The following is a 23,694-nucleotide window of genomic DNA, read 5'->3' on the forward strand; positions in this document are numbered from 1 at the left end:
ACTCTGTGACTGTAAAAACAGCCAAGTCCTCAGATTATAGATGAGGCAGAACTATAAAGGCAGGTGATGTCTTCTGTGGAGACACTCCTGTATATAGGCAAACATTTTGGTATACGCAGAAGTCTGTATGGCAGTGGCATGGATCAAAACAGTGCTGTGTAATTGCAGCTGACTTTGTACTGGGTTCTTTCAGTGTCAAGGCTCTTTCTTTTTCCTTCTGAAAGCAGCATTTTCTGTCTTATCTTCATTTAGGTCTATGTTTCCTTAAGTTCAAATGTCCCCATTCTGTTTTTCAAATCTCATTTGTTGCCATTTTCTCTTACATAGAGAGGAAGTATTATGTTTAGGCTACGTGTTTAAGGGTGAAAAGTGTTTATAAAATCTTCATCTGTTTCCTCTGAGCCTGATCTATTTGATGACATCATTCTGTAATTTTACATGATTTGGACAATGCAAAGTGCATAGGTAGAATGTTCAGGACAGTAAACAGAACGTGTTTTTGTCATTAGCCAGAGAACCCAGGCTATAGCTTGTAATTCTTTTTTTAAAAATACACTTACAAAGGCAGGTGATGTCTAAATCCAACCAGAGAACGTGGTCATAACTGATACATTTTTTTGGGGGGTGTTTCATTACACTGAATGCTGTGTATGATTCAATCATGGATCTGGATGGAGGTTCAGTCTTTGAACACTGTGTTAACAGTTTTGATTTGGACTAGGTCATTGATAATATCAACAATCAGGGGTTTTGGAGACATTTGAATAAAATCTCTTAGTGTTTGGAATTTTGAGACAGTGATAGATGGTCATATTAATTTCATGTTAACAAGTGATGAATATATACATGGGTCACTTCCCCTCATTCTTTGTTCTTATTTTTTACTGCTCTCCCATGATGTCACATTTTTTTCTAAATTGGTTATTCAGGAGCCTATTTAAAACTGCCCAAATGACTGAGTACTTCAGTTTGAAATACTTTTCATAGCAGCAGTTGGGGCATCATTTCCTATGACCTCCATGTCTTGGTCATCCGAGCTTTGTTTGACCCTTTAAATAATGAAGAGGTCAGAGCATAGAAGAGAGAATTTTACTGAAGATTTATGAAATGTCAAAGTTGAACAAATGTATGATCTGTTTAATTTCAGTAAGAATAAAAGCTTGACCTGACTTGTATGAAAACATCAAGGGAAGTAAAACTTTTTAGAACTTCCAAAAGTGGGGACTCACTGGTTCTCCCACTGTAATGCTTAGGGACTCATCCTGGTGGAAAAATATCATCTGGTAAAAACTTACTGTTTCTGTCATACTATGTGGCAGACTTGCACCTTGAGGGTCCTGGTCCAATAAAAGAGTTAACCCAAGTGCTGAACACTGTTTAGCTGTCTTGGGACATTTGTCTCTGTTCATGGATTTAGTAATTTTAATGTAAATAGGTACCCCAGCAGCTGTGTCCCCTTAAGCATATTTTATTTAGCAGCTGAGTTATCCACGTCACTTGGCAGCTATAGATTTTCAATTTTTCCTTGTGCCAAGAGGGCAGCTGGAATAATTTGAGTACTCATTAATTTGGGAGAAATATGAGCTGTGTACTGCAGACAACATGAGTCTTCTGTATGGTGTTGTACCAGGATAAGCAGATCAGAGTAGAAGCAATTTGCCCTATCCCATAGGGGCCCTAGGATTTTAATAAGCTGGTTATGAAAATTCTATTTCTTTGCAATTTGAAGCATCTAATTAGAGCCCGTAATTTCTCTCTTATAACGAGAGTGGATGAAGGTTAACGTTAGGCCTCCCGGGTCCTTTCACATTCATTTACAGTGAGAAATCAGGTAACAGTTGTAGCTAATTAGAACAGGGAATTAAATATTTAGTCCATCTTGATTTAACTTGGAGAACACATGCATGTTTTGGGGGTATGGAAAGTGATAAAGAGAAGTGAAATTTAATTTTTAATCAAAGGTAAACTTAAAGGCAGTATAATAATTTTAACACTGATGATCCTAAGCCGACAGCCAGAGTGGCAATTGCCTCTAGCCGTCTGAACTGTCAAGATAAAGGAAGATGGTGTCGATTTAATTTCATCACTCAACATGTTTCTCAAGTTCAAACAACTGGGATTTATGCCATCTGCGTAAAGTACAAAGAATTCCATGATTTCTATCATATCAGTGACATAACAAAACCACCTTTTGGATGTTTCAGAATTTGGATTTTGAGTTTGAATGAGTATGTGTTTGGTAACCATCCTAAGGAGATATATCATTCCTAGGCGTTTCTTTTAAGAAAGGACGCTTGTCTAATAAAATTGCTCCCTGAGAGGAAATCTATGAGGCAGGACCCCTGTGGAAATGGGACTGCATTATGTGGAATAAAGTCTGACTTTGCCATAAACTGATAGTGAAACTCCTACATGCTGAAGACAATAAGTCATTCTTCTCTTGTCATAACCTGATCCAAATTATCTTCCTTAAGTTAGATTCAATTAAGTCAGGACGTGCATATCTAAAAGGAATCCCTCAGATCCAATCCCATGATTGATCTTTTCTGCAGGGCCTGACACAAGGGCAAAGCGTCTTGAGAGTGCACTCCGTTCATAGGATAGCTCCCTGGACTCCTGTAACTTACCCAGAAGCAAGCTGTTAGGATGCCAGAATACTGTGAAAGGGTGACCGTGAGGGGAAATGATGAGAAGTCTTCAAAAAATAGAAAGATTCCAAAGAGTAACTCTACGGCAGCATTTCTCTAACTTTTCTAGGAAGGTGATTTATCATGGCCGGTGAATCCCATCACAACTGTGGTTGTTTCATCTGGGTGACGCTTGAAACATCTTTGCAGATTTGTGTACAATAAATGGCAGCTCTCAAAGACCATCTTACTTTGCTACATTGGCTTCCAGTTGCCAGTTATTATAAAATGGTTTCTGATGGCAATAATCCTTTGAAAATCGCCTGTTATTGGGGATAATAGCTGGTTGTCAGAGCATTAACCACTCTTGACTTCTCTTTGGGCTATTACATAACAAAAGAATGAACTGGTGGTGAGTCTGCCAGGTGTATTAAATTATATCATGCATTATAGAAGTTCTGTGATGGGGATTAGCATCCAGAAAAGACCATCAGACATTGCCAAACTCATTATCTGCTGAGGCAGGAGTCTGGCCTCAGGCCTGGGCATGCAAGGCTTGGGTTGCAATTATTATAAGCCACTGGGTCCAGTCCTTCTCTGCCCTAGTATGAGATGGACAAATAGCCCACCAGCATTTCTTCTCTGTTTTCCACGTCTAAAGAAAATCGAAGTATATGGCTTTAACCATGGTCAGCTCCAAAGCTGTATTGACTTATTTATTCATTTGTCTGGTTTCTTAATGGCAGGTATACCTACTGGGCAGTCTTCAGTAGTCATAGAATTTGGTGGACCCTCCCAGCACCTCTTGGGATACTAGGTTTTGTTCTCTAGTTCCCTTAGAACAAGAAATGTAGATGGTGGGCATGATGTCTGGGAGGCTCTGCTGTAGTGACTCAGGCACTTACAGTTTCTAAAAGGGAGAACCATAAAATGAAATGATGGTTGAGTATCCATGGAAATAAGCTTTCGGCTGCAAATATTCACACGAATCAGGGCTTGCCTGTTCTCAACAGCTCTGGATGATCCTTCAAGTAGCCATTGGCCCAGACTGTTTCTGATGACCTGTAGAATGGTGCTGCTTCCAATATTCAGTGGAACATACTTATGAGACCTACTTAATAGCGTTTCATCTCTAACATGTAAGCCCTCAACTGTGCATTTTCCTACCTGAGTGTTATCTGTATGAAGTCAGGTCTTGTGTCAACATTGAACCCCTTGTGCCTCGTATAAAGCCTGATGTATATGCTATGTAAATATCTGCTGAATGAAAATGAATGGAAATTTCTGATTATCTTTTACTGAAAAATATTTTCTTTTTAACAAAAGTATTATATATTTACTGTAGAAAATTTGTTAAAAAAATCAGTTAATAGGAAGGAAGTATCACTGGCATTAGATACTTTTTGCATGTATCTTGCCGTTATTTTTTTCTACGTATGTGTACTTTTAATTTTTTATAAATTGAATAAGACTGTCCGTGGCGTTTTGATAAGAACAGATACTACATGGGATCTTAACCATAAAGCCGAGAAGCTATGTCCATGGCATTTTGGAACCTATTTTGTCTGTTTAGTGATGTCTTTTTAAGTCATTAAGTGATCAACTTTCCCATTATTTGTAATGGGTTTATTAAAGTCACTGAATGAACATACTACAATCCCCTTCTGCTGGCATGTTTAGATTATAATTTTTCTCTAGTATGAACAGTGTTTTCCAATAATGTGTTCTCTAATGAACATATGTCCTTTATGGAAAATCTTTCCTTCACTCTCTGATGGTGTCCTTGGGCAACATGGAGAGACAAACAAAGATGATATCCAATATATTAAAGCTTCTGAAAAGACTAATTTGGTGGGTAGAAAGGAAGGCAAATCATGCTTTCACAGAATATAAGGCATGTAAATTTTTCTAAAATAGAAAGGACAACATCATCTTACTGAAATTATCAGTGGCTAAATGTTTAGATGCCATGGAATTTGGATTGTTACATAGGTTCTATGTGAACATTTTAGCAAAATTAAAAAAAAAAATTCAACTTGGTGGTAAAAAAATAATTCCTAGAAGTGATTTCCAAGAAATGGAATTACCATGTCAAAGGTCATGTGCATTTCACATATTTGAAACATATGGCCAAGATATTTTCAGGAAGCTATAACAGTTTATATTCCCACCAGTAGAAAGACTATTTCCTAATATTTTTATTGTCATTAACAAATCATTTCCAATGTAATAGCAAACCCTCCCCCCAAAATAACACCTCAAAACTTTTATTTTAATTTATATTTGTATTTATGCATAAAAGTAGGGCTGGACATTTTGATCTGTTTTTTTGTTTTGTTGCTGTGAGTATTTCCTCTTCCGTGATCTGGCAGTTCATGTCTTTTGCTGGTGTTCCCATATCATAGTGTTGCAATTAAGAAAATGAGCTTTGGAGTCCCACATACCTTCAGTTCAGTTCAGTTCAGTTCAGTCGCTCAGTCGTGTCCAACTCTTTGCGACCCCATGAATAGCAGCACACCAGGCCTCCCTGTCCATCACCAACTCCCGGAGTTCAGTCAAACTCACGTCCATCGAGTCAGTGATACCATCCAGCCATCTCATTCTCTGTCGTCCCCTTTTACTCCTGCCTCCAATCCCTCCCAGCATCAGAGTCTTTTCCAATGAGTTAACTCTTCGCATGAGGTGGCCAAAGTACTGGAGTTTCAACTTTAGCATCGTTCCTTCCAAAGAACACCCAGGACTGATCTCCTTTAGAATGGACTGGTTGGATCTCTGCTATGTGACCTGGAACAGGTTCCTACCCTTTCTAGGCCTCAGTTTGCTTATCTGTTAAATGAGAATAATGCTGGTGCCCTCCCATTGCAATCCTGCTATGTATGGTATCTGGCAAAGGCCCATTGCTCAGCATCCTCAAGTTTTAGTTCTTCAATATTCATTTAATCCCTCTATTTCTCTTGGCATATTCCTACTCCATATGCCATGATGGATTATCCCTATTTAATCTGTGTTTGTATCTTTTAATTGCCTGCAGTAACCACATTAATTCATTTATCTGACAAATATTTAGGGGTATCTGCTATGGGTCAGGTGCTAGATTAGAAGTTCAGCAATAGTGAACAAAACACATTGTTATTTTCATCGTGAAACTTATACTTCTGTGTATGTGTGTAGGGAACAGAACATCGCTAAGTAACAGAAAAATAAAATAACTGTAATTGTACCAAATACTATGCAGAAAATCAATAGGGGCTGAGATATAATAAAAGGGGGACTTATTTTAGATAACATTAAGAGGGAGAGACTTTCAGGGGTAGAAAGTTTTATGGTAAGACATCTATTAGAATTGTTATTATCAGAAAGATAAGAGATAACGTGTTGGCAGAGGTAGAGGTGTGGATAAAAGGAATCCTGGTGCATTGTTGGTTGGAATGTAAATTAGTGCAGTTACACTAATGGAAAACAGCATGGAGGTTCTTCAAAAAAATCAAAGGTACACTACCATGTAATTCAGTAATCTGGCAATAGATACCCACTTCTGAAGAAAGGAATTTTTCTGAAGGAAATGAAATCATTATGTTGAAGAGACAACTGCATCACCATGTTCAATGCAGCATCATTCACAGTAGCCAAGACATAGTAACAACCTGTGTTCATCTATATATGAATGGAAGTATATGTGTGTGTGTATATATATGTATACTTACATGATATATATACATGATGTAGATATTAATATATGTAACACAGTCATAAGAAAGGAAATCCTGCCATTTGTGACGCGGATGGACCTTGAGAGTATAATGATAATTAAAACAATTTGGAGAGAGTAAGACAAGTACTACATGATCTTACTTATATCTGGAATCTGAAAACAACCAAACAAAAACAAAGCTTATATAAACATGATAGAATGGTGTTGCCAGGGGCTGTGGAGAGAGGAGTGTGGGGAATGGGGAAGAGCTTGTCAAAGACTGCAGAGTTCTAGTTACAATATAAATGAGTTCTGGGAATCTCATTTAGAGCATGGTGATTGTAGTTACTTTGCCAACAAAGGTCCGTCTAGTCAAGGCTATGGTTTTTCCAGTAGTCATGTATGGATGTGAGAGTTGGACTGTGAAGAAAGCTGAGTGCCGAAGAATTGATGCTTTTGAACTGTGGTGTTGGAGAAGACTCTTGAGAGTCCCTTGGACTGCAAGGAGATCCAACCAGTCCATTCTAAAGGAGATTAGTCATGGGTGTTCTTTGGAAGGAACGATGCTAAAGCTGCAACTCTAGTACTTTAGCCACCTCATGTGAAGAGTTGACTGACTGGAAAAGACTCTGATGCTGGGAGGGATTGGGGGCAGGAGGAGAAGGGGATGACAGAGGATGAGATGGCTGGATGGCATCACCGACTCCAAGGATGTGAGTTTGAGTGAACTCCGGGAGTTGGTGATGGACAGGGAGTTCTTGCGTGCTGCGATTCATGGGGTCGCAAAGAGTCAGACACGACTGAGAAACTGAACTGAACTGAACTTCAACTGAGCTGACTATAGTTAATAGCTATGATATCCAATACTTGAAAGTTGCACAGAGTAAATCATAAATATCTTACTAGGAAAAGACAGTAGTAATTGTGTAAGGGGATGAATGTGTTAACTAACATTATTGTGGATATCATTTTGCAATATGTCCACATATCAAATCATCACATACAGGGCCATGCATTAATTATATCTCAGGAAATCAGGGGGAAATAATTTAATGCTTTAAAATGCTTATTTTATCCATTTATTAATAAATAAATGTACCTTTCTTTAAGCATTGACATGTATACACTACCATGTATAAAATAGATAGCTAGTGGGAAGCTGTTGTATAACAGAGGGAGCTCAGCTTGGTGGTCTGTAATGATCTAGAATGGTTGGATAGAAGGGGTGGGAGGGAGGCTCCAGAAGGAGGGGATGTATGTATACACATCGCTGGTTCACATTGCTATACGGCAGGAACTAACACACCATTGTAACGTAATTACACTCCAATTAAATACACACACACACACACATATACAAGTTCCTCTTTATCAACTGGCATTTGGGCTACAGAGCTCAAGATGGCCTGCATCCTGTTCAGGGAACCAAGATGTTTGGGGGACAAAGTGCAGAAATGATGCAGTTTTAAAAGAAGATGATACTCTTTGGGGCTCTACCATGGTTCCCTTAACCAGAGAGAAAAACAAATTTGTGTCCTGTCTTGGTCACAAAGTTAGGACAGAAATAGAGTAAAAAAATGAGGAGGATCTTCAACCAGTAACTTCTGTGAAGTTGGCAATAGTAACAGAAAAGCATTCCCATCTCCTCCCTCTATTTTTTCCTTTATATTTTTTGCCTTCCTTGTTCTATAAAAAGTGTTTTCAAAACTTACAACTTCAGTGAGAGTGGAGACCATATGGTTTTTTCCTCCCTGCAGAAGACATAAGAGACTTGGGTTCGATCCGTGGGTCAGAAAGATCCCCTGGAGAAGGGCATGACAACCCACTCCAGTATTCTTGCCTGGAGAATCCCATGGACAGAGGAGCCTGGTGGGCTACAGTCCATAGGGTCTCAAAGAGTCAGACATGACTGAAGCGACTTAACCCACAGGCACCGTTAATACTCAATAGGAAGAGTAGGTAGGAGGGTGGGTGGATGGGAAACATAAAGCAAAAATGGTAATACAAATTAGAGGTCAGTAGGAAGGTCAAAGTGAGGGTTATAAAAGTAGAGCCCAAAACACCTAATCTCTGAGAGTGGAACCCTCTTTTTGAGGGAACCCAGGACAGCTGTAAGACTTAAAATGTAACAGTTGCTTAGGATAAAATAGAACTTATTGATTGAAGACAATTTCCCGTGGAGTTTCTCAGAAAGAAGAAAATGGCCCTCCAAATCCCTCTGGAACTTTAATTTACTTTCCTCTCCTATCCACATGAGGCCTATACTCATATTTATGTCAATTTAGTGGCTCTCTAGGGTAGGATCTTCAGAACCTGGGGACTTGCTTTCTCAGTGGAAGTTCTCGGTTTGGGATGCACTGGAACCTCTGGAGAGGAGCGAGGTTAATGTATAGATAATGAACACACATATATTGCCAAAACCCTACAGGTGATTCTGATATACACACATTCTTTAGCTGTCCCCAAGAGCCAGGTTCCTACCTGTCTGCCTCTTGGAGAATCACAGGTAAAATGGAATGAACACTGTCTTCAACAATATACTTGCAGATGTCTGAGAAGCCCTTGACTTTTCTTACTGACATTTAAGCCCCAGAAGGCAGTAGGTGACATGACAGCGGAAGCTGCTATTTTAGACTAATTATTAGTGACAGGAAGGATTGGTTGGGAAAATAGAAGTGACAAGAATCTTGGGAGAAAACAACTGTGCTAGCTTAGCATTCACAACAGCTGTTGGTTTTCATGAGTTTGAGAATGATTTGGGCAGAATTCCACACTCCTAAATCCTTGACCTGTACCCTGCCACTGCACTGAGCGACCAGGATGCTTTGTGGAGGGGGGCTCTCTCTCTGCATCATGCTGCAGCTTTGTGGGCTTTGAGCCACAAATCTCAGTGAGAACACACGAGTGCAACACTTGTGACCAAGGCCAAACGGGCCTTGGTCCCATACCCTGATTTGGACTCTTGGAGCCTCCCCAGTCCAGAGGCAGAGGAAAGCAAAGGAAGACAAACTTGCAGGGAGGGACAATAAGGGAAAAGGAGCTTTTCTCTAAGGTCCAGAGAGGCAGTCCTAGGTCAGGTCTCCAAGCTTTGCCCCCCTGAGCTTTCCCCCAGTCTAACGCTCTTTAGGGTCTGGGCATGGAGCACCACTGGAGGTCTTCTCTTAGAAAGAATCTCTTGTCACACACACACTTCTGCAGGATCACCTCCCCATCCAGTCCCTGCTGTTTTACTTTGTTTCACTTAGCAGCAGTCCTGCCAAGTGGGTCCTGTTAACACCATCATACTTTACAAGTAAGGAAAAGGAGGTTTCGAAGAATTTCAGCTCCTTCAGAGAAGACAGATTCCAAAATGAGGTGTGCCAAGTTCCCAGTTCTTAACCTTTTCTTGTATCCACTGCATTCTGCTAACCTGCCCACCCAGTCATCTCTATTTTTCATGAAGTGATGCCATCTGTCCAAACTGTCACAAAGTATGGGGGGGAAAAGAGAGAATTCTACTCAGAATAGGAATAGCAAGTATGACATCACTATTTTAAGATGTGGTCTTTTCCATGCTAGGTAATCTCTGAAGCAGGCAGCTATTTAAAATACAGTTGGCTTCGATCTTTGCATGGTTTTCATCTAGAATCAAGCGGCAGAACCTAGGAAAAATATATTATAAACCTGATCATCCACCCATGGAAGGCCTTAAATATGACACCATTTTATGGCCCCAGAAGTTGAGACTGTAATAACAAAGACCAGAAGATTTTTCATTTCTCCATTTCTTCCTGTTTTATCATTGAGATTCAATGTAAAAGAAACAAGGAGACTAGGCAGAAGGAAAGTAAAACTTCAGCTGATTGATAGCAGGCCAGTTTCGAAAAAATAGGAAAGTATTTGAAATGGAGTTAGTAATGAAGGAAAGGGCTCTAACTCTGACAAATTCTAGTATATCCCATGCTGACTTCTTTTGACTTCCAAAATTTGTGAAAAGGAATGGAGAGGGGTGGGTCGGTTAAAAGTCTACTATATGCTGGCTGCTGAGTTGGGCACAGTTGCTTCATTCCGCCATCACAACATCTACATTTCTGATGGAGGGAGAAATAGGTGTAAATCAAGTTAACAAACAAATCGTAATGATAGCTGCAAAATGTACCAGGCACCATGGAGGAGACAAATGGAGAGATCCAAAGGTGGGGAACGGGGGTCAGAGGAAGTTAGCCATGCAAAGTGGAGGAGAAGAATATTCTAGGCAGTGGAAAAGCTGAAGGCAAAGACTCTAAAGCTGGAAGGAGTTTGTTGTGTTTCCATATCTTCCAGGATATCCAGCTGTGATAGGAGTTTGCAATATATCCTAAGTGCAGTGGAAAGACATTGGGGGGTTCTAACCCAGGGAGTCATACAATCCCATGATGTCTCGTGAGCATAAATATTGCCACCCCAATTTGTGGAACAATTAGCTTCTCTTTTCCATAAGCAGATTTTCTGATGTTTTGCATAATTTATCAGCCTTATACACATGAGTTTCTTTTTGTTTATGGTATTAAATCCGTAAGTCTTCTTGGAAGAATGGGCACACTTGTGAGCAAATAACTGTCACCACCTTCTCTCTCTGGGTCTGAGGGCAAGAGAGGCAGAGAGGGACCTCCCAGCCACACAAATCCATGATGAGTTTGTTTCAGGAATCAGCCTGAAGGTGACTTTTATGTCATTGCCAGTCAACAAGTGGTTGAGTGCTGACTCTTTGCCAACCATTGTGCTGGATTCTATGGATTCAGAAACAAAAGAGACAGGAGTCATGTCTGTCTGTCTATTCCATCCCTGCATCTTTAAATTTATTCCTTCAAAGGCTCCATGATTTGATGTCGCCATAGGACTCAGGGTTTACAGTGACACCCATTTTTCTCAGGGCTCTTGATGGCTTTCTCCATGTTGAGGACTTATTCCTCATGTGACTTTTCTGGATCTGATAATGGATATCCAGTATCTAGTACTCACTAAATCAGCAAAGAATAAGCATGTAAATGAATGAACCTCTCTCTCAATTTGCCAAACACTTAAGTTGAAAGTACCCATCTTGGTTGTCCACAGAACATAATCTGTTCTTGAGAAATTTATAGTGCAGAATATGAGAAGTATATAAGAACAGCAGTTTTTAAACTGGAATCCAGAGGTTCCCAGAGAACCCAAGTTTAGACTTTGATGGAGGAGATGCCCCAAACGTCATAAATCTTATCTGAAATGTGAATGTTGATCTTTGGGGCATTTTTTGTGGAGAGAAAGTGCATAGTCCTTGCCAAGTTCTTGGTGGATTTTATGACTTTGCAAAGGTTAATAGAAGGTTTCATTGTTATACCTCTAGTGGTGTTCTGATTGTGTCAGGAATTGCCAATCTCTTTCGCTTTAGCTTGTCAAAACCCTTTTGTAGGAAAAAATCCTCTTCTTCACTCATGAAGCCAAACCCCTGGGTATGGTTAGGGAGGCATCCATGAATAGGGGATTTGGCTCTCCTGGGTTCACCTTATTTGGTTTAATGTAACAATCATCTGAAACATAAGTGGAATGCAACCCCAGCTGACTGGAACTCATTGCTTCTGACTTGTCTTTTCATTTATTAACTCATTTACCATTGATCACAGTAAATGAATGAATGAATGGATGATCCATGTGTAGGTGGAAAAAGCACAGTTCAGAGGGTTTTACTAACTTAGTCAAGATTGCCAAGATAATAAATATGGACTTTGGACTCACCTGGAGCCCAGTTCTCCTGACTCCCAACCCATTTTAAGGGTACTCAGTATTTGTTTTAATCAAATATACTAAGCCATAGAGACATGGAAATGAATGTCGTGAAGAAAGACTCATTGACCCCTGGAAGCAAGAGGCATATCATACTGTACAGAGCTTCATGGGGAAGCACCAATACAAAATGAGTGACCAGAGCGGGGGTGGGCACTGGTGGGCTAAAACCTTTACTGTGGTTTTCTTGGGAAGAAAGAGGCAAAACAAGATAAACAAACTTAAAATTGAATAATATCAGTTGGCTCTGGAAATGGAGTGGCTCCCCTTAGTTGTCTGTTGCCTGCCTGGCCCTGGAGTGATTAGGACAGGCAAATACTGGCCCAGCGTATGCATACCTGATAAAAGAGAAAACTGAGAGCAGTGGGGTTTGGGTTGGTTGGTTTGCATATCAAAGGTATACTTGAAGGCAAATTGTTTACTGTTTCCAAAATTGGCTAACCCTGGCATGAACAGTTTCTCCAGAACTATAAGGCCCCAGATATCAGAACATCAAAAATACCCTGTGAATGAAGTTAATGAAGCTAAATAATTTAATGAATTGTATCACCCACCTTTGAGGATGTTTGTAGCTCGACTTCCTACTGCTCAGCGAAGTGGTGTGTAATCTCTTTTCTAGTATGCTAAACTAGGTTACGGTCTCTAGGTTGCCCTGAGACAGCCATCTCTTTCACTTGACAAAATACATGGCTATAAAACTAGATTTCCATCCCTGGCCAGAAGAATACAGATGGCAGTTTTTTCTAAATTAGGATATTTTCAATATCTCACATGAGATATAAGGCACTATGCTTGAGAGGAAGGCGATTTTACAGACTCTTAGAGCATCCCCAAAATGACAGTCTGTTTTTCAAAATGATCTATGATAATCATTTGTTGAAATTTTATTACTTTTGTAATTTAATTCAATTTATCCCATTTTATTGCTGCTCAGGGCACTGTTACCTTATTTGCCTCTCTTGTCCTTCTGGATAAGGATGTTTCTTATTTTATTATAAGCATGATGGCTTCTAGACTAAAGCAGCCTGCTCAGTAAAACTGTTTTCATTGGCATCAACCATCTCTGAGCCCACCTCTACTTTTGCAGAATCTTCATGCAAACAAATATTGGCAGTGATTTATGAAGCATTTTTGTGGTTAATCAAGTTCCAGCTCTCATATTCTGCTTAGAGATTAAAGATTTTATTCAGAAATGCTTCCCTGCATCAGAAATCTTAGAAATGAGCAAATTGCAATAGAAGTTGGTTGGGATTATTTTTTGTGAAGATACAGACTAAGTATATAGTAATATCAAATTGACTTTAAAACACAAAGATGTCAGATGACTTCTTTCTGAAGCCAAAGTTGTGTACTACTTTTAAGAAATCCTGGGGATATTTTAGGGGATAGTTGAGTTGGGCAGTGAGTCAAAAGGGATAGGAGTAGGTGAGACGATGTGAAGGTGAGTCCACATGCTTGTTTTACAGAGGCTGCTGCTTAGCTGAATGGAAATATGGAACACATAGGTGTGGGTAACCATATGTACTGGATGATTCTTTTAGCAAATTTTATTTATACTTATAACCCATATAAGTTGCATGTCTTTATAGTTAAGGATACTGAATTTGTAGTTAAATGCTATTTTAAAGTAAAAGATTGCCTTCCTTTCTAAAAATAAGAATAAAGACTATATTTGAAGGCTCCTCAGTGCCCTGTCCAGCCGTTTCCTCTGTATTTGGGTGTGGTGGTGGGGCTGTTGTAATTTCAAGAAGCAATGCTTTGTGTACGAACACCGAGCTCAGCAGCTATAGACATCTTAGTACAGATCTGCTTTTTCTTGAGGAAAGAAGAAATTGTAGTGGACTGATCGTGCTTGCCCAATCTGATTGGTGTCTGATATTCCTGTTTGTAGGATTGACACAGACTTCTTTAAAAATACCATCTTGATCCAGCTTCTCTGTTTTTTGTTTTTAAACCATCCAATGGATTGTAAACGCCTTGAAGTTTAGCCTCAATCCTTGGCAGTATGGAGAAACACCTTTATTGGAAACAACTTCAAAGATTTCTTAATTCGCATTCCCACTTCTTTTTGTTCAGTCCTTATCTTTTTATCTTTCTGAAGTGTTGGATTCCAGTCACTTGTTTCAGACCCACCATGGGTGCTTCTAAAAAACATGGCTCCCTGGGCCCACTTAACCTGAGTTTTTGAAGAGTAGGTGCTGGAGATTGGTGATTCCATCGCCCAGTGAAGTATGAAAACTTCCACCCCTGTGGCCAGAGCCACTGCCGTTTCTCACTTTCAGTGTTTTGGTGGCCTCCTACTTAGTGGCTCTGCTTCTCTTATCTCCCTGTGGCCGTGGTCCTCAAGCTTGGATGCACATTAAAATGTCCACAGGGAGATGAAAAGTTGGGTCTTGCCTCCAGAGGTTCTGATTTGATTGTCTTGAATGGGCCCTGTGCACTCAAAATTGTAAGAACATCATGGGAAATTGGAATGGACAGCCAGAATGAGTACAACTCTCCAAGGCCTGTTCTCCACACTGCAGAATGATCCCTTCACAGGATTTTGTGTCAGTTCTTGTCAGGCTTCGACTCAGTTCCTCCTGTGGCTTCTGTTCTTGCTGCAGAAAAAGCCCAGCCTCTTAACAGAGGCTGCAAGGCCCACATGATTAGGTACCTGTTGTCTGTCCAAGTTCATTCCCTACACTCTCTCCTACTGGACCTTACTGCATCCACACTGGTCTTGTCAATATTCCTCAAGTAGCCCTATCTCAAGACTTTGTACCTTCAGCTGCCTTCACCTGGAACAATCTTCCCCAAGGGAGCCATATGTCTTGCTCCTGTACCTCCACCCACATTTTGTCCAGATCTCTGCTCAAGTATCACCTTAGAAAGGAGGCCTTCCCTTCCTCCCTTTCTAAAACAGCAGCCATCATCACTGTCCATTGCCTAATTATTTCTTCTTTTATTTCTTCATAAGCTTTTAATTCAACAATTACCTAAATGTTACATGTGAATCTGTCATTTATCACCTGTTTTACTCTCATGAGAATGTATGCTCCCTGAGGACAGAGAGATTTTTTCCCTTCATCCATTATATCCCCAACACCAAGAATGGGCCCTGGCACGTAGTTGGTGCTCAGAAGTTACTCGTGACAGATGGATGACAGATTCTTGGACTGTCTCAAAAGCCTGGGCTTCAGCACTGAAGTGAGTTGTGAGGGCAGCAGCAGCCTGTTTCCTGGCTGGGCAGTTGCCCCATTGCGGCTCTACTGGCAGCCACTTTCCTTCCCCTCTTTTAATGGCTGTAGAAAGGAACTAATTTGATTCATCATCTTCACAAGGGGGCTTCCCTGAGAGCTCAGCTGGTAAAAGTCCACCTGCAATGAAGGAGACCCCGTTCAGTTCCTGGGTTGGGAAGATCTGGTGGAGAAGGGATAGGCTACCCACTGCAGTGTTCTTGGGCTTCCCTAGTGGTTCAGTTGGTAAAGAATCTGCCGACAATGCGGGAGACCTGAGTTTGATCTCTGGGTTGGAAAGATCCCCTGGAGAAGGAAAAGGCTACCTACTCCAGTGTTCTGGCCTGAAGAATTCCATGTCCTATATAGTCTATGGGGTCACAAAGAGTCGAACACAACTGAGACACTTTCACTGTCAACAACATCTTCACAAAGTCAAGCTACCCTATGTTCACCAAAGGTAGAGAGGAATGGCACCCCTCTATGTTTTTGGAGAGAATTGCATCTATATGAGCAAGAAGCAACAGTTTGTTTTGGAAAAACTGGACTGAGTTCTTTATGTCATCTGGGAAACTTTATATTAAGTAGATTAAGTGACTTTGAACTTTGAAATAGCCACATCCTAACAGTTTTATTGAGCTTAATTGGATTTGTAGAACATTTCAAGACCATCCAAACTCAAATGGGAGATCAAAATGAACTCATAGGTTGATGCAGACCTCTCGCCTCCTGTCTTTTTGCAGCAGTACTGAAAGTGGTGCCTTCGTGCCTGTGGATGATGAACGCAAAGCCCTGGCTTTCTGGTGTGTTTCGGTGTCCTGGTAACTTGGTCTGATCTGTTCCATGGACCCTCCCCATTGTCATTGGTGCTGTGAACCTGGCTTTCAGAACTACCCCTATTGCCTCTGCTAAGTAGCCTTGCCATATATTGTAAAAGTAGCTGGACTCAAGGCAGACTTCTTAAAGTTTATCTGATGGAGCTTCTTAAAAAATAAATCGCCATTATTGGAAATAAAATCCATCAGGTTACAGAATCTGCTAGAGACAGAAATGAGCAAGTTGTTACTCACAGAGGTTTTGCATTCGTTTCGTTGAGCAGTGGAAGGAAGGCAGCCCACTCTGCAAGATCCAAGGACAGAACTTAATTTCCACATATCATCTCCTCTCCTTTTTGATTTTCACTGGTACATTTACTCTTTCTATGTCCTTGAAGAATGGTTCAGGAAGTAGCAGAGTCATTATTTTCATTTAAAATGATCTGCAGTTATTAAAGCTATGTTTATTCATTTGTAAAAACATTCAGAGGATATTGAAGTTTACAGAGTAAAACATGTAAGTCCCCGTTTAGAAAAAAACAGGATTCTGTGCTACACAGTATTCCACAACTTGCTTTCCCCCTTGCTAATTTATAATGGATGTGTTTCTCAGGAGTACATAGCTGCATGATATTCCACTACCTGAATGTCCCAAGACTTTTTAGCCAATTGGCTGTCAAAAGAAACTAGGGATTTAGCAGGTTTTAATCATTACAAATCCCCAGTACTCTTGCCTGGAAAATCTCATGGATGGAGGAGCGTGGTAAACTACAGCCCATAATAAAGGTGAATATCTTTATCCTTGTACAGTTTTGTGTATTTGTGAAAATGTCTAAAACCAAATTATAGGGCTTTAAGAAGACATGCACTGTACAACTCTTCATATTCCTATGACTTCGTGTCATCTCTGTTACCTGTGTGGCCCCCACAGACATTTTATATGTTATCCTGACTATAAGATAAATTCCTAAAAGTAGAATTACTCAGTCTAAAAAAAACTACAAATATAAAATGCTATTGTTACACTGCTCTCCAAAATATTTATTTTGGAATAAAGGCCCTTTATGTTGTTGCCAGTTGAAAGGCATTATTGTGAGAAATCCAGGGCATGAACCCAGTATTGTTTGATTATGTTTATTTTATAGGCAGAGAGACAACGAGTCATTTCCATGCCATTTCTAACTCAAATAAGGGGGCCAGTGCACTGGAAGCCAAAGACTGCACATAAATGGAAACATTTAGCATGATCCTGGTTTTTCTTTCTTAAGCAATCAAATGCAAACCAGCCAAACAAGTATGATGCTGAAAATCTCTGCACATACCTGAGCCAAGGGATGCTGCTGACTAGAGAAGCCACGGCGGTGCCGGCAGTAGGGCCAGCAGCGCTGGTGAGGGGTTCATGGCGCTGGTTTTCATGGTTGTGTTTTAGCTCAGTGATTGTTGCACAGTCATGTCTGGTCTGAAGTTTGATGCAGTCCTACTGGTTTTCCAGATGTGCTGCGATCTTTTAAAATCAGAAACTATAGGCGTTCTAATGGTTCACAGCATTGTTCAGGGTTCTAACTAAGACCCCAGGAGAAAACTCAGTTTATTCTCTGGTTCTTCACCTGGATGGCAGAGGAGGTTTGGCACCTGCAAGTGCCTTTGCTCACAACAAATAGGCTGTTTTGTGTCAGGTCTTTGCCTTTTGCCTGTAAAGATAGACTCATAGCTTCATTCTCTAGAGCTATCTCTTGTGCTTTCTGCTTTGTTAAAAACTTGCTTTTGCAGTTTTATTTTTAATCAGTCTGAAGCTTTCCTTTTAAATAACTTGAATTAGAAATGAAAGCTGAAGTTTTATTTTAAAAAAAGAAAAGCCTGGGGTTGGTTCGGCTCCTGTGGGTGCTAGTTCTAGGTCTTGCAGCTGGTTGGGTTGACAGAACCAGCACCTCCAGGAAATTAAGAGGAGACCTCAGTGTTATCCTGAGGTCTTGGAAGACCTTTCTTATTATATTAGGACTTGATGAAACTGAGAAAGTCACTTTACTTAATTGAGTCTCAATTTCCCCCCAAATCAGTCATCTTCAGCTAAAAGACAACAGTGGCCAGGCAGGAAAAGTGAACAGGGGACAGCTCTGTGTAGAAAGGTCAGTGGTAACCATGTAGGGCTAGGTGAGGCCTATGAGGTTGTGTCTTCTATTTTTTTTTCCCCCAAAGAGTCAGAATCTCCCAATGGGGGGGGGGGGGGGAAGTATCCGTCCTCCCTGTGTGATTCCATTGGGAATAGTGTCCAAAAGAGCTAAGAAAACAGGAGAGGCAAAGGCCTGTGTGTCTGCTCATGCCCTGGAAGCCAAGCCCCCTTGCAGGTTCTGTGATGGATGAAATGACTGCCTCACTGAACATAGACGAGAACAGACTAAGGCAGCACAGTGATAATGTGTGTGTAAGCATCTCTTTAAGCTAGAAATAAACCATCCCATAAGAACTAGTCTTCAAGTTATGTCTCAGATAAGAGGGTACACATAACTAAAAGTTATGAGTCTTCATTTTCACAGTCAGCTATGAGTATTTACATTTTTATCCACTCATGTACTGAGTTGTAATGTTCCAAGCTCTGTGCCCCATCAAAGCAGAACCACCCTTTTCCTTGTCAGCTGGATGGTCTAGTGGAGCTCAACCTCACAGATGTAAGTGCACGAGATTAATTCACTATAGTCTCAGTGAAGGCTCTGAAGGAACCATAGGTATTCCTGACCCAGACTGACTGAGTGGAAGGGGCATCACCCGGAAAGATTTTGGGGCTATATATGGAACATACATGTACCATTTAAAGTTTAAACTGTGTGCTGTGCTCAGTCGCTTCACTTGTGTCTGACTCTGCGACCTATGGACTGTAGCCCGCCAGGCTCCTCTGTCCATGGGACTCTCCAGGCAAGAATACTGGAGTGGGTTGCCATGCCCTCCTCCAGTGGGTCTTCCCAACTCAGGAATTGAACTGATATCTTCGGCATGCTCCTGCATTGCAGGCTGGTTCTTTACCCACTGAGCCACCTTGGAAGCCCAAAGTTTAAACTAGAGGATTTTAACCCTTTTTATTTCTTGTTTTTCTTCCATCTAACCCTCATGTGCAACTTTGGGAAGTGGGTTGGGCTTTATTTCAAAGAATTCTGGCCTTATGAGAGAGATTTGAGAAGGCAATAGAAAATGAGAGATTCAAGGTTTTACATGTGTTCTTGGCTCTTTAGGAGCCAAACTTTAGGAAGGCTAGAGAGGGTTTCCTTTGGTCTCCTGGCTACAGGCTGCGCCTCTCATTCCAGTTAATCACAACAGATGGTAAGAGAGTGTCTGCAGCCTGTCCTCACCACTGGGGGAGGGGGGCATGCTGAGGGTCTTTCAGTGATGTTTCTATTCCCAAGAAGAGCACACTTTATACTTCCTGTACAGATGAGGAAAATGGTTGCCGATTTGGTCCAGACCTGGATGGTCTCTGTCCATATGTGTGTAGCAAACCCAGGCTCACAACGCTGCCAGTCTTCTGTTTCAAGTTATTTTCCTCTGTAGCAAGTTGCACACCGAAAAACAACCACCACCAGTGCCATATGGTTTAAAAGATCAAAGACCCCAGTTTTGAATATATTTCTAGCTGACTGTACTTCAAATGTCTTAAATATGTTTCTACAGATGGGGAGCATGGAGCATAAAGAGGTAAACCACATGTGTGTGAGCCATGCTTGTGATCTGGGCTGGAGGGTGAAAAGTGAAAACCACTGATCTGTGCGTCCCTCTTCCTCTTAGGTTCGGATTTTCACGTACCTCATTGGACGAGAGGCTGCTTTTGCAGACAATCTCAAGTGGATGGCCTGTGCCAACAAAGGTAGGTCCCCTGATGAGTTCAGTTCTGAATAACTTCTCTGTGGATGTGCAGAAATAGAGACAGTCATGAGGAAGTGGAGAATTCTACCAGAAGGCTGTGAATTCTTAGATAAGGTCTGGATGTTTCTAAATGATTATGATCGATTTGGAACAGATTTCTCCAAAAATGTATGTATAAATGTTGAGGTTGTAGTAAAGTGGAATGGTTAAGCCTTTCCACTCTATTCCTTAGTAGCCGAGTGACCTTGGGAGAATTACTATGGCAGAACTATTTACTGTGCCCATAGGATGAGATGGCTGGATGGCATCACTGACTCGATGGACATGAGTTTGAGTGAACTCCGGGAGTTGGCGATGGACAGGGAGGCCTGGCGTGCTGCGATTCATGGGGTCGTAAAGAGTCAGATACGACTGAGCGACTGAACTGAACTGAACTGAACTATCCATGTGCTCACTGTTCCCAGCCACCTTACACTAGTTCAGTAGTCCAGTAGGCTCTAAGCAAGTCCAGCCTGGGTCATTTATGAGCTAAAACACATATGGGCTGATGTGGTGGTGTCTACACTCTCTTCTGCTCTTGTGAACTCTGAAGTGACATGATGGGCTAGATGAGATAGCCTGGGTTCCTGAGTGGCCACATGGGGCGGATGCCTTTCCACTCACCCTGTCCTCAGCCATCTGCCAACCTGTGCTGGATATAAAGCCTGTTTGATGAACCTTTGTGTTAAGCCACTGAGATTTCCAGATTGATATGTTCTCATAGCATAACTTAGCCTACATAACTAACTTAGTTATGTAGCCTGCTTCAGTGGTCTGATTTTCCAAGTGGAGAGGACCCTGATGGCTCAGATGGTAAAGCGTCTGTCTGCAATGCAGGAGACCTGGGTTTGATCCCTGGGTTGGGAAGGTCCGCTGGAGAAGGAAACGGCAGCCCACTCCAGTATTCTTGCCTGGAAAATCCCATGGATGGTGGAGCCTGGTAGGCTACCATCCCTGGGGTCGCAAAGAGTTGGACACGACTGAGTGACTTCACTTTCACTTTGATTCTTATTGAATATAGCCTGCTTCAGTGGTCTGATTTCCAAAGTGGAGAGGGTAATAATAGCTATTCCTTTGATTCTTATTGAATATAGGGGCTAAAAAATGAAATGGTACAGATAAGGTGCCTAGTTAAGTGCTGAGGCATAGGAAGTGCTCAATAATGGTTGACTTTTCTACATTCATAAGTTAGTTGATGAATGATCCCCTGATGTGTATTGGAAGCAGAGCTTTGGGAAAGGCACAGGGAGGGAAGGAATAGGGCCTCCAATCTATGAAGGGCTTCTTTTCATTCTACATACAACCAAAGAAGGCAAAACATAGGAGGTAGATAGGTGGGGGAATCTAGATTCCTTGGGTATTAACCCAGACTCCTTGAGTTCAGATCCAGCTTCTCCCAAACACTAATTATGGTAGTGGATGTTACCAGACCTACCTGAGTCTGAATTATATTACCTAAAGAACAGGGGTAACGATGATACCTGCCCCAGCCACATGCTGTGAGCATGACATGAGGCCATGCAGCTAAAGCTGGTAGCTCAGTGCCTGGCACAAAAATGCTGCATATGATTTCCTGGTGATATATTGATCTGTGACGCTACACAGTCCCTGAGAACAGGAAATCAATCTGATTTCCTCTTGAGCACTCTGACAGACCCCGGTCTGCTGCTGTACATAGAGTGGCTGCTTCTTTCAGGTTTGAAAAATCAGTAAATAGACTATCAATACTAATAAAGGGAGATGTGTCCATGGGGTCGCAAAGAGTCAGACCCAGCTGAGAGACTGAACCATACTAAACTGTGTCCTGCTGTACAGTAAATTGGTTTTGGCAGATAACAGGTAGTCCAGTTGTACATTGCCTGCTAAGGCATCCTTTATAAAAGTTCCAGTGTATGTTAGTGGAAGAGAGGGGACTCAAGGAAGGGCTTGCAGGTCTCAGCTTTAGTTCTGGTGAACTTAAGACAAAGTTCTTTTAGTTGCAAGCAAGCAAAGCTGCTCCCTGAAATTAAAGAGTGTTCTGGAGAGAGGAGAGTGAGTCAGAACCTAGAGCGGGAAGGAACTCTAGTGTATCTCATGATTGACAGGAGGGCTGTGCTTTTGTTTTTTCTTTTTCTTCTTGGTTTCTTTCTATATTCCATGGCATTTTTCTTGTCTGTTAATAGACCTTCTCTGCTAGGGCATGTGCCTATCAAAAATAGCTATCCCATGCCTATCATACTCATCTATTCATATAACACCTGTGTGAAAAAATGAGTTTATATTGTCTCCATTTGAGATTGATTCAGTTCATTTCATTCGCTCAGTAGTGTCCAACTCTTTTGACTACTGGCCTCATGGACTGCAGCTAGCCAGGCTTCCTTGTCCATTACCAATACCCAGAGCTTGCTCAAACTCATGTCCATCGAGTTGCTCATGCCATCCCACCATCTCATCCTCTGCCATCCCCTTCTGCTCCTGCATTCAGTCTTTCCCAGCATCAGGGTCTTTTCCAATGAGTCAGTTCTTCGCATCAGGTGGCCAGCGTATTGGAGTTTCAGCTTCAGCATCAGTCCTTCAAATGAATATTCAGGACTGGTCTCCTTTAGGATGGACTGGTTGGATCTCCTTGCAGTCCAAGGGACTCTCAAGAGTCTTCTCCAACACCACAGTTCAAAAGCATCAGTTCTTTAGTGCTCAGCTTTCTTGATACTCTCACATCCATACATGGCTACTGGAAAAACCATAGCCTTGACTAGATGGACCTTTGTTGACAAAGTAATATCTCTGCTTTTTAATAAGCTGTCTAGGTTGGTCATAACTTTTCTTCCAAGGAGCAAGTGTCTTTTAATTTCATGGTTGCAGTCACCATTTGGAGTGATTTTGGAGTTCAAAAAAAATAAAGTCTTTCACTTTTTCCATTGTTTCCCCATCTATTTGCCATGAAGTGATGGGACCGGATGCCATGATCTTAGTTTTCTGAATGTTGAGTGTTAGGCCAACTTTTTGACTCTCCTCTTTCACTTTCATCAAGTGGCTCTTTAGTTCTTCTTCGTTTCCTGCCATAAGGGTGGTATCACCTGCGTATCTGATGTTATTGGTATTTCTCCTGGCAATCTTGACTCCAGCTTGTGCTTCATCCAGCCTGGCATTTTGCATGATGTACTCGGCATATAAGTTAAATAAGCAGGGCGACAATATACAGCCTTGACGTACTCCTTTTCCTATTTGGAACCAGTCTGTTGTTCCATGTCTGGTTCTAACTTGCTTCTGGACCTGCATACAGATTTCTCAGGAGGCAGGTCAAGTGATTTGGTATTCCCATCTCTTTCAGAATTTTCCACAGTTTGTTGTGATCCACACAGTCAAAGGCTTTGGCATAGTCAATAAAGCAGAAGTAGGTGTTTTTCCTGGAACTCTCTTGCTTTTTCTATGATGCAACAGATGTTGGCAATTTGATCTCTGGTTCCTCTGCCTTTTCTAAATTCAGCTTGAACATCTGGAAGTTCACGGATCACGTACTGTTGAAGCCTGGCTTGGAGAATTTTGAGCATTACTTTACTAGCGTGTGAGATGAGTGCAACTGTGCGGTAGTTTGAGCATTCTTTGGCATTGCCTTTCTTTGGAATTGGAATGAAAACTGACCTTTTCCAGTCCTGTGGCCACTGCTGAGTTTTCCAAATGTGCTGGCATAT

At 41.3% G+C, this 23,694-nt stretch overlaps 1 protein-coding gene across 1 annotated transcript in view; it reads left to right on the plus strand.

Moving 5' to 3' along the window:
- The window catches only part of CACNA2D3 (calcium voltage-gated channel auxiliary subunit alpha2delta 3), an 877,155-nt gene that overhangs the window by 569,265 nt on the left and 284,196 nt on the right, over positions 1-23,694 (plus strand). The window contains exon 12 of the mRNA XM_052639295.1: positions 19,907-19,985. Coding sequence (XP_052495255.1) covers positions 19,907-19,985 — 79 coding nt within the window. The remainder of the gene's footprint in view (positions 1-19,906; positions 19,986-23,694) is intronic.

This window comes from Budorcas taxicolor, chromosome 1, assembly GCF_023091745.1.
Source record: "Budorcas taxicolor isolate Tak-1 chromosome 1, Takin1.1, whole genome shotgun sequence".
NCBI classification, from domain to species: domain Eukaryota; kingdom Metazoa; phylum Chordata; class Mammalia; order Artiodactyla; family Bovidae; genus Budorcas; species Budorcas taxicolor.